At 61.8% G+C, this 11,367-nt stretch overlaps 1 protein-coding gene across 1 annotated transcript; it reads right to left on the bottom strand.

Moving 5' to 3' along the window:
- Positions 1–1,049: 1,049 nt before the first annotated feature.
- On the bottom strand, positions 1,050–11,244 carry NCKIPSD (NCK interacting protein with SH3 domain). The gene is made up of 13 exons (XM_045778699.2): positions 10,985–11,244; positions 8,392–8,501; positions 7,933–8,137; positions 7,654–7,744; positions 6,955–7,445; positions 5,507–5,677; positions 5,270–5,356; positions 5,044–5,182; positions 4,883–4,963; positions 4,592–4,720; positions 4,406–4,498; positions 4,105–4,277; positions 1,050–1,397 (listed from the first exon to the last, which is right to left on the bottom strand). The coding sequence occupies exons 1-13, from the start codon at positions 11,153–11,155 to the stop codon at positions 1,194–1,196; spliced, it is 2,145 nt and encodes a 714-aa protein (XP_045634655.1). The 5' UTR covers positions 11,156–11,244; the 3' UTR covers positions 1,050–1,193.
- Positions 11,245–11,367: the final 123 nt, after the last annotated feature.

The following is an 11,367-nucleotide window of genomic DNA, read 5'->3' as shown; positions in this document are numbered from 1 at the left end:
ACTCGGTCCCCAACTGTCTGCCAACAGTAGTGCGAGCCGAACCCCACGCCTGTCGAGATACTCTTTTTGCCCTACGTAATGACATCTCTGAGGCTGCAAAACGAGGGGATCCTGTTGGACCCACTGACAAACGAGGAAGGGAACAGAGCTGGGCAGAGCCTGCATGTGCAGGGAGGCTGGGGTGGGGCCTGCTTCATTTGAGAACAGCTATGAAGGACAGGGTTTCAACATGGGAGAAGGGAGGTCTGCAAGGGTGGTCGCCTGAAAACAGGCCGCGGGGCACTCACTGGCTTAGCTGCGGCCCCGGAGAAATGGGAACTCGGGGAGAGAGGCTGAAACAGGGCTCAAGGGACCTTGATGGACAGGCCTATGAGGGACCATCCCCTCCTCACGCTGGAGAGGTCAGGGCAATCAAGTGACAAGGTCCTGAGGCCCCAGCGTCCCTGCCCATCCTCTCCCACCCCAACCCAGGATCGTGCGGGGTTGCTGATCACACAGCTGTTTCTGGATGCCTGTGATTTATTCCCGAAGGTGAGCTGCAGGACACAGGAAAATACACACGGCTTTTCAGTCTGTTTTTACGGAGAAAATAGACTCTGTCATTGGCTTTCTCGGTGCCATCACCCTATTCTGTGGAGCTCCAGAATAGATGGCCCGTCTCTAAGATTCTGCTCTCAAAGCAGCAGCTTGGCCAAGATCTCTGGGGGTGGGAGCAAGGGAAAGCAACCCCCACGGGGAGGGGGGAGCACATGAGCAGCACTTACTTCGAAGCTAAGGCAAAGAACAGAGCTGGCGGAAGGCGCCTCCCCTTACCCCAAGGACATGGCTTGCTGAGGCCCAGGACCCAGACTAGGCAAGACAGGGATGGGGCTCTGGCCCAGCCCGGAGCAGCAGCAGGGCTCTGAGTGCGCGTCTGTGTTGAGGGGAGGGGGCATGCTGAAGAGGCGGCCTACCGGGAGATGGAGGGGCTTCAGCTCACACAGGCCCTCTGCCCCAGCAGAGCTCCCAGAGCGTGGTCCCCAATCCTGCACTTGGCCCCTCGCACTGGTTCTACTTCAGGTGTGGGGGGGCCCTGCTCAGGTCCCTTCCACCACCACCTCCCCCACACCGTCTGTGCAAAACATTCTGAGGGCCAAGCCTCCGCGTCCCCTGCACCCTGACCAGGGCTGAGGGGAAGGGAGGGAAGGAAGGCGCTAGCTGGGTTCCTCGCCCAGCACGGGGAATTCCTTGCACATCTCTCGGACAATCATGCGGTCCATCTGGCCCTGGGGCGAGGCTTCCTCCTCGGTCAGGATGCGCCGCAGGGTGGCTTGCAGGTCGGGGAGCCGGTGGCGGTGCTGCAGGTAGGGTGTGGAGCGGATCACCGCGTGCATCAGGGAGAGGTACTCCACGCGCAGCTGTGGGAGGAGGGGCTGAGCTCAGGGACCCCAGGGAGGCACCGCCACTGCCACCAGACAGGAACAGGCCGCCACGTGGGCCCCCGGGCCGTGGACCAGCTCACAGCACTGAAGATCAGGGCTGCACCCCCAGCACCCACCATGTGCTTGGCCCAGAAATGTCCCTCGAGAGCCGCTGAGTAAGTAAATGAATGGATCATCCCAGACACAGACAGTCCCAGAACGTGGCCAGCCCACAGGAGTCCTGGCTCAGACAGGTGGCAAGGGGAAATGGCCAGCTTCTGCCCATCTTTACTGCTGGGCCCTCCCGGGGCCGCTGTCCGGTCAGAGGCCCCCCGCTTCCCACTCTCTCCTCCCACCCTGAAGATCTCACGCACACCCACAGCTTCAAATAATGACCCCCACTCACATCTCTGGCCTAGACCTCTCCAGTGAGCTCCAGAAGAGAATATCAACTGCCCACTTCTCATCTCCTGCAGACCTCAAAGAGACCCCTGCCACACATGTCCACCATCAAACTCCTGACCTTACCCATCCTCTCAAAACTGAAGACTGTCTCAGTTTTGTTTTTTTTTTCCGTATGAAAGAGCATGGCTGTCCATCTAAACGCACAGGCCAGAAGCACAGGTGTCCTCTCTGATACCCACCCTGAGGCCCTGGCTGCCATCCTACCTTCCACATATGCCCTCAGTCCAGTGCCAACATCCCCCACCCCAGCACTTCGGCCGAAAAAGCTTCAACAGCCCCTCCAGTCTGATACCCCAGCTGCTCCTTTTCCTCACTGAGACACCCAATCCACTAACCCACCCGCACCCCTGCACTTTCCCTCTGTCTGCCCCCTCACCATCCCTGTCACCACCCCTCCCCTCCCTCTCTACTTGTGCTTAGGGGAGTCAATACCTTCTTCAGGCAGTGTCACCCTGTAACCCCCAACCCTGGTCAGATCTCAGCGCCTGCAAATCGGCTCCCAGCATCTAAGCAGTGGACAGCCTCAAGGCCAGGCACAGGCCTGAACCTCCTTCCCCACCACAAACTTCAGATGGACATGCACTGCCCTGGACTCCCACCACTTTTCTCTGCTACATTCACGCACCCTTAAGGACCACTGCCCACCTTCTTCTGTCAGTTTTCCAGATTTAAAGTACCTGGACAGCTGGCCTTGTGCTTCATGGAGAAAACACGCGATCTTTCAGAAAGCTCTCTTCCCCTCCCAGCACGCGCATCGAACCTGTGCCCGCCAGAATGAGCTGCCCTGGCTCCTGTTGGTGGATGGGGGGTCCCCCCAGAGGTCTGGTCCCTTCCCCACTGCCTGATCTACTTGACTCCTGCAGCGGCCCACTCTCCTGAACACGCCAGCCATTTCTTGATGCTTACTGGATCATTCCCTCTGGCCCAGAGACTACACCACCATCTACCTTTAAAACATTTCCTGAGGGGCGCCTGGGTGGCTCAGTCGTTAAGCGTCTGCCTTCGGCTCAGGTCACGGTCCCGGGGTCCTGGGATCGAGCCCTGCATCTGGCTCCCTGCTTAGTGGGGAGTCTGCTTCTCCCTCTCCCACTCCCCCTGCTTGTGTTCCCTCTCTCAGTGTATCTGTCTCTGTCAAATAAATAAAATCTTTTAAAAAAAATGTTAAAAAATTAAAAAAAAATAAAACACTTCCTGACCCCCACATCTCCTTCCAGGGCCCCCCCCCCCCCGCTCTTCTGCTCCCTTCATAGAAAGACTCACAGCAGTTGTCTCCGTTTATGGCTTCCAATATCCCTCTCACTCCCCTCCAACTTCAAATTCTCTCTTACACATTCCATTCAGACCCTCTTCCCTCCACTTCTCGGATACTGCTTATCAGTCACCTCTGGACTCAGGGGGGCAATTCCAACAGCCAATTCGCAGCCTCTGTCTTACTCAGGCTCCTAACCGTGGGGACAGCTCATCTCCCACCTCCTCCAAATCCTGCTTTGTGCTCCTGCTCTCTGGGTCTCCCCCTGGGCTCCTCCCTACTTGTCCGCACTGTGCCCTGAGCCGAGGCCTGAGCTTCCCGTCTGACCTGTCCACCTCACGCCCTCGGTGTGGCCCTGAAGCAGGCTTCCCGTCACACCTGTGCACAGGCAACCCCAGTCCCAACTCAGCTCCACGGCTCCCCGACGGGCTCTGGACCTGGATGACTAGCGCTATCTTCTCAGTCTTGACACATCAGAACACAGCCCTGTCTTCTTCCCCGAGAGTGCTGCCCCACCTCAGCAATCACACTTCATCCACCTGGTTGCTCGACGGAAGTCCAGGGCAAGCCCTGAGACTCACCTCTGATACACGAGCCTGCCCTCGCCCCCACGGCCATGGCCTCTCACCGCCCACCTGGGCCCTGACAGCCGCGGCTGCTTCCCTGCAGGCCTCCCGCCTCCCCTGGGCTCTCATACAGTCTACGCTCCCTTTGCGGTGTCAGTCGGTCTCCCTCCTCTGAGACCACGAGCTCCTGCTGCAGCCTCTGAGGCCTTGTGGAAAAGCCACCTCCTCCTGCCTGACCCCCCGGCTTCCTCCACCCCGGCTCTGTCCAGGCCGCCTGGGTCTGGGCACACCTGCCATGGTTTCTGAGTGGCCCCCCACACTGGCCCGGCTCCAGCTGCAGCCTGTCCTCAGTCTCCGTTCAGTGTCCTGTCCCCCCTTCAGTTTGTTTCAGTGTCTACGCAGCTCCCACCCCCGCCGCCGCCACCTTGTCTCCAGGCGACAGGTCCGCGATGTGACGCACGGTGATGTCGATGAGCGCCATCATGTCCGTGTGGTAGAAGATGGCGGCTGTGGCGGGGCTGGCGAACACGTCCTGCAGGAACTTGAGGATGGAGTGTGGCGGCTGCGGCTCGTGTTTGAAGATGCGCACGGGGTCATCTGGGAGGCAGGGGGAGGAAGGGTCAGGGTGGTCGTTGTGGGGAGCCCGGGGGGCACCGCAGGGAGTTATGGGGGTCACGGAGTCAAACGGCAGGGCAGTGGTACCACACGGATTCCTGGGCCCTCACCCCCTCTGTTCAGGAGCAACAGCAGCTTCTCGGAGAAGATCTTGACGTTGGAGTGTTTGCTCAGGGCCGTCATGATGACGTTCTGGTCAGGGGCTGAGGAAGGACACGGGTGTAGACCAGCGCACGGGCACCGCGCAGGGAGCGCCCCCGCGCCCGTCTGCCCCCTCCCGCCGGCCCCGCCCCCACCTGGCAGGTGCAAGTTGAGAGCTAGGAGCAGGTTCATGCACAGATCCGGCAGCTGCTCTGTGGTGTCCAGGGGCAGCCCGTCCTCGACGATGCTCAGCAGGAACTGGGCGAAGGGCGTGCCCAGGTGCTCTGGGAGGGGGCGCACAGAATCTGAGCCTCCCCGCCTCCGCACGCCACCCAGCCCCCTGGGTTCCTGTGAGCCCCCCGGGAGGACGCCCTATCCCCGTCAGCCGTGGGTGGTGGGTCCCCCGGGGCCCCGGGCTCCCAGCGGTCGGCGGCCTGCCCGCTTACCGTAGTGTGCGTAGGGCACTGCCTCCCCCATGGAGAAGACCATGGCCAGGATGAGGGCGGAGTAGCAGAGCTTCTGGTGATCTGGAGGGCAAGGCAGGCGGTGAGAGCCCCTACAGCGGGTGGGAACCCCCCACGCGGCAGGAAGCTCCCCGTCGCCTCACCCTGCGTGTCTGTCTGCATGTCCCGTGCCAGCTCCACAGGCAGCACGGACGACACGAGCGTGGAGATGATGGCCGCGTCCAGGTTGCACATGGCGCCAAAGCACTTGAGAAGCAGCAGCCGCAGCGACGCCCGGTGCTCCTGGCAGGAGACCCTGTGCGCTCAGAGCCCGGAACCCCCCCTCTGCCCGGGCGCCTCCACGCCCCCGCCCCTCTGCCTCACACACACCATCTGGTAGTAGGCCACCAAGGCCAGGACAGACTCGAACTCATTCCTCTTGCACATTTTCTTGCAAACTTCAGGGTCTGCGTCAGTCTGTGGGGAGGAGGAAGCGGGACAGACTCACTCAGTGTGAGCCTCGTGGCCACACACGAGTGAGCTGAGTGCACGCAGGGGAGACTCCTGAGCAACGGGGGTGGGGGGGGCGATGTGGGAGGGGGACACCTGTGGGCCCCCACCCCGCACCAGAATATGCAGCAGCTCCTCCAGGTAGCAGCGGATGACGCCCTCGTCCTCGTACAGGGCCCAGCTGCGCTGCTGGGCATCGTCCTTCCGCCGAGCCAAGTCTGCAAAGATCACCTCCAGCCGCTGCTGGTCATGGCAGACCTGCCCTGAGGGCAGGGCCGTGCTCAGGTCCTGGGGGCGGGGGGCGGGAGAGGGGGAGGAATGGCTCAGCACACTCCTTGCCCATCCCCATCTCCAGGAAGCCCCCAAGGCTTGGAAGTCAACCCAGACCCTGAGGATGTCACGGGCATGAGCTCCAGGCCAACAACAGGCAAGGGTCCCCAGCCTCACCTCTCAGAGCTGCCTCTAGTTCGTGTCCTCCCAGAACCTGTGATGGGACCAGCCCCTGGTTCTCTTCCTTCCTCTCCTCTGCCCCGTCTCGAGCTCCCACTGAAGACCTGCTCCCACGGCCCACACCTCAACACCAACACCCCCAAGGGCACCAGCCCAGTTCTACACGCCCTCTGCAAGTAACCCCACTGCCCCCAGTCTTGATAACATGCTGCGACCAGATTCTGCGGGGTGCCTTCCAACAACTCGCCTCTCATCCCAGCCCTGTATAAACATCTTCCATGAGGAAGGCCACCGACTCAGTCACCGCCTGAATGTGACTGAGATGCTACCCTCCAAATCCACACAACGCGCTACCAGGCCTTGTCATCTCCCCACTTCCCGTCTCCCAAGCAGCTGCCATCTGATAAGCACCTGCCGTGCAGCACAGACAAGCCCGTTGACCTGCTGTTCCACGCGCCCGCCCCCCACCACGGCTGCTGGGTTCTGGGGCCCTAAGGAGGGAGCTTGGGCCCATCTGGTCCCCATATGGAGAAGATTCACTGCCCTCCAATCCTGCTTCCTGACCAGTGCCCCAACCCCAGCAAAGGATCCCACCCACCCCACAATGCCCACGCACCTGACTCACACCTGAGTCAGCCCCGAGGCCTCCGCCACAGCTCTCGAAGCACCCACTCCTCTCCACTGCCAAGGCCAGCAAGCACGGCCCTCTCTCATGCCCTTTGTCCACTCTTCCCCACCAGCCAGAGAAGACTCTTGGCCACTCACATCTGGTCTCATCTGTCACCTGCCCCGAGTCTCACCTCCTCCCACACCCCGTTCCCCCACTCCCCGTGTTAGAGCCATGCTGGCCTTGTTCCACTTCCTCCTGCGAGCCAAGCATGGTCCTGCTTATGGCCCTTGCCCAGGCTAAGCCTCTGCCTGGAATTCTCTTCCTCCCTTTCTCCTCCGGGGATCGGCTCATATGTCCCCAGCACCCAGCACAATGAAGGCTGAGCTAGAGCTCAGCAGACGCCTGTCAAGTTAAGGCTGGACACAAGTGTGAGGGTGGGGATGGGGGGGGGGAGGCAGGGCGGCCCAAGGATGGGGAGGCCCCTGGCCCTGCCGCCCACCCTCACCTTGCCCTCTACCAGCGAGAGGAGGACCTGCTCCATGACAGGCGAGCTGGCCGGTACGGAGGCCTGGATGTGACCCACCACGACGCCAATGGCCACACGGCACAGCTCGTGGCTCAGGCCGGTGTTTCTCCGCACGAGCTCCATCAGCTCTGCCCCGATGGTCCTGGGCACGGCAGGCTCAGCCACCACCTTCTCCTCTGTGGTCCCCAGGCTCAGTGCGCCCAGGGCCTCCAGCTCATCAGGGGCTGAGGCTGTATCAACCGCCACCTCCTCTGTCGGGGGCTCAGGGGCTGGCACCTTGGAGGGAGGGGGCTGAGCTTGGGACACAGTGGTATGGGTGCCTCGGCGGGGCACAGGTGGGGGCGTGGGTGAGCAGCTGGGGCCCAGCTCAGACGAGCTAGAGCCGGTACAGAGCGTGTCAAGGGAGGTGCTGCTGACTGAGGAGCCGCTGGACACAGAACTGCCCCCGGAGGGCGTGGTGTTGCGGCCGCCTGTGGGCAGAGAGTGGATGCTGTGCTGGGACAGCCCCCTGGGTCCCTTACCCCTCCAGGCCCTGAGCCCCGCCCCTCCCAGTACAGGGCCTGGTTTCTCTGCCAGACCCGCCCTGCCAAGCCCAGAGCCCCTAACTTCCTGACACAAGCAGAGCAACCATTCCAAGCACAGGGTGCCCCCCCAACTGCCCCAACCCTGCCTCCTCACCACTTCCTGGGGCCATCAGGGCCTCCCGGTCTCGGCGCTTCACGGGCGGGGGTGGCGTGGTGGGCGCTGCCCGGCGAGGCTGCGGTGGGATCTGGGGGGACAGAAGTGGGCTCTGGGAGGACAGGCTGCCAGCCGGGGTACCGCCTGGCTAGGGAACTGGGCTCTCGGCATGGACAGGGCTACGGCTCTGCACCACTGACCCGAGTGGACTCTCGGAGCCTCTGGACCAAGCCTTAAGCTCCACCCACCCCCCTTCCCCTGCATATCCTCGCCACATACCTGGTAGAGGCCTCCGTCCGCTCCGAGATACTCGGAACTGGGCAGGCTGTGCTGCCGCTCGAACCCAGCTCGACACATCCCATTGGGCTGCCGGGAGGCAGCAGCGTCCAAATGGTGATCACTGGTGGACGGGGTCATGGCTGCGGGACTGGAGGCTGAGGGGCCTCTGCGGGACAGGGTCTCCTTCCGGTGGTGGATCAGCTTCCTGATGGAGGGACAGGGAGATTACTGGGCGAGTGACCTTAAAACTCCCGAAGTCCTCACATGCTCCTTGTGGGATGCAGACGGGGCCCCTCACAGCCCAGGCTCCTCCCACCTCCCTCATGCTCCACCCCACTCTGCCCTACCCCCAACTCTGCCTTCCAGGCATCCCCAGTACTCACTGAAGGACCCCCACCCGACTGCTCACTGGGGTAGGGAGGTGGAGGGTGCCCTCCTCCTCCCCTCCCCCACACTCACTGAAGGACTCCGCGCTGCTCCAGGCTGTACTTGCCACCATCCCGCATGGCTGCGTTGTGCACAGCCTCGATGGCCCGGTCAATGGCTTGGAGGACATCCTGCTCCAGGCCCTGAGCAGGGGCAAGAGTGGGCAGTTAGACCTGGGGGCCTAGGGAGGGTGAGCCCAGACCCAGCCCAGGATGGAGCCCAGGGCAGACAGGAGACCGTTACAGCTAGAGCCTGGAATGCTCGACATGAGCATACAAAGTTGAACTATGATAAGAAGTAAGGTTCTCAAACTGTGTCACTCAGGGAGCTGGGGCACGGGGTGGCCCCATGCTGCTGCTTTACATACTGGGGCCCCAGTCAGGCCCCACAGTGAGGCGCTCAGCTGTCTCTGAAAACCAGGGGTCTAGACTAAAAACACAGCCCAAGGACCCCCAGCTTGAGACCAGGAGGACATACCTAGTCTATCCCCAGGCTTGGCTCAGAGCCCAGGCTGATATGCCAAGCAGGGAGCCTCTAGCGTCTGGAACCCTTAACAAATCTCTCTGGATCCTGCTGATCCTTTTCCAAACCAAGGTCACGCTCCAGAATAGCCCTGTCCTCTCAGAGCCTTCTGCGGACCCCAGGGATGGGCCTGAGGGACCTCCTCTTTCCACCCCTGCTTCTAGCCTTTATACCCCCTAGTTATTCCAGGAATCTTCCAGACTTGCCCTGGGAAACAGCAGTTCTGTATTTGTGGCGAAGGACGGACATAAGAGAGGGGCCTGGCCCCTGTCCCAGATTCCATGCTCCCAGACCCAGCAACTCAGGGGTCTAACCAACCAGCCAGCCTGGCATGGTGTGACGAGTAGGGGGTGGCAGCTGTGGGACCATCCACCTCCATCCCTCCCCTGTCCATGATGGTCCATCAGGCTACATGGAAGTCTCAGAACTGAGGTGACGTCACACCAAGCGGGGTCAAAGAAGCGTCCCTGATGGGGACAGACAGATGGATACAGAGGTCGGCAAAGCCCTCCAGGTAGCATGGGGTATGCCAGAATGCAGGGAGACAGCAGACAGAAAGGGGGACAGAAAAAGAAACACATATCCATAGAAAACAACAAAGAGAGAGAAGGGGAAAGAGGGAGGGAGGAGGGGAGGGAGGGAGAGGGAGAGACAGGCAGAGGGAGACAACGCAGAAAGAAATTGAGAGCCGGAGACAGAGAAAGGGAGAGAGTCCGAATAGCAGACAGAGTTAGGGAGACAGAGACAGGGAGATACACAGAAAGAGACTACGAGGGGTTGGTAGCCTTGCCGCCCTCCCCAAGCACCAAGCCCCACTAGCCCTGGAAAGGATCCTCACAGGCCCTTGAAGAAAAGGCTTCCAACCAACCCCCAACCCCTCTCTAGCTGGGTCTGACACGCATACTCCAGAGCCAGCAGCCCTAGTGTCCAGGGCCCCAGTCACACCCCAGGCACTCCGAAATGGGAGCAAGCTGAGGGTCCAAGGTCTAGGGCCCAGCCCCTCTGGTAAGACCAGACGACATCTCCAAATTTATCCAGTTATTTCTGTCCTGAACTGGGCTGGGACAGGATGTTTCCTAAAGACTAGGGACTAGGATGGGGCGGGGGTGTCTGGCATAGGCCAGGCCTGGAGGCTCCAGGCCCTCCTTTCCCCTGAGGTCAGAATAGACCAGCTGGAGACACGGCACCCCAGCCCCCACAGCAGGACTATTCTTGGGGAAACAGAACTGGAGATGCAGCCTCTGGAAGGAAACAGGGCCATAGTCAGACCAGGGGAAGCCATGAAGAGGTCTCACTTCCTCACAACCGGAGAGGCCCCCACCCCAGGCTGCGGACAAGGAGGAATGGAGCTTTTCAATTTCAGAGAAAATCAGTCTGAAAAGTCAGGGCCTGAGGCTTGTGATGGGGGGCAGGGAGAGCAGTGCCAGGGAGTGCCAACAGGGGCTGAGATCTTTGGTTCCAAGAGGGTTGGGGGTGGTCTGAAGACGAGCTTAGGGGGTGGCTGAGTACAGAAGAGCGAAAGACACTGGGGTATTAAGGTTTGGTGGGTCATCAGGGGCTCCAGGGTCTCAGTGGGGGAGTGAGGCCATAGGCAACGGTTGGGGAAACAGGTGGTGTCCAGGGTGGCCCGGGTCTCGGTGGTGGAGGCAGTGGCTCCAGGTGCGGGTCTGAGGGTGGGAGGAAAGAGTGTGGGATCCAGGGGATCCAGGGAAAGGACCGATTATGGGTCTGCGGTCTCAGGGATCTGGGGAACTGATCAGAATTCGGCCGTACTGGAATCTCAGAACTCAGTCTTGAATTCTGCTCAGATGGGGCTTCAGATATTGGGTCTCAATGGGTCTGGGATCCCAAGGAGTCTCAGTCCCAGAGTTAGGCTTGCAGGTCCGTAGTCCTCAGAGTTGGCTGTCAAGGGCCTGGCCTTTTGTGGGGGTGCGGGCTCTTGGCGCCCCAGTCCTTTTGAGTCTGGGGTCTCAGGGTCAGGTGCTCAAACTCTCTATCTGCGGGAGGTCCCGGCGGGCCTGGGGTTCCGGAGTCGGTACCGAGCGCCTGTGATGGGGCCCAGTTCAGGGACCGCGGAGGCCGGGCCGGGGAGGGGAACACTCACCTGCAGGCGGCGCAGGTAGGCGGGCGGCACGTAGCCCGTCTCGCCACTGCGCGCCCGCGCCGCCAGCCACCAGTGCGCGCTGCTGCGCTCCAGCACCAGGAAGGTCTCGCCCGCAGCGAACGCCAGCGCGTTGGGCTCCGCCGAGCGGAACGCGTAGAGCGCACGATACATGGAGCCGGGCCGGGCCGCGCCGGGGTAGTGGAGGCGGCGGGGGCTGCGGAACCAAGACGCCAGGCCCGGAGCACCGCGATCGCCCCGCCCCGCCCCGTGACACACGACGCGTGCGCGCACCCGCCCGCCGCAGCCCCGCCTCGGGAGGGGGGCGGCCCCCGCGCGGCTCGCGGCGCCCCCTGGCGGCTCTAAGCGGAGCGGCCCGGCGCGGT

The sequence above is a fragment of the Ursus americanus genome, chromosome 14 (genome assembly GCF_024610735.1).
Source record: "Ursus americanus isolate L20-20 chromosome 14, mUrsAme1.1.p, whole genome shotgun sequence".
In the NCBI taxonomy this organism is placed as follows: Eukaryota; Metazoa; Chordata; class Mammalia; order Carnivora; family Ursidae; genus Ursus; species Ursus americanus.
This window is presented reverse-complemented; position numbering and strand designations above follow the sequence as displayed.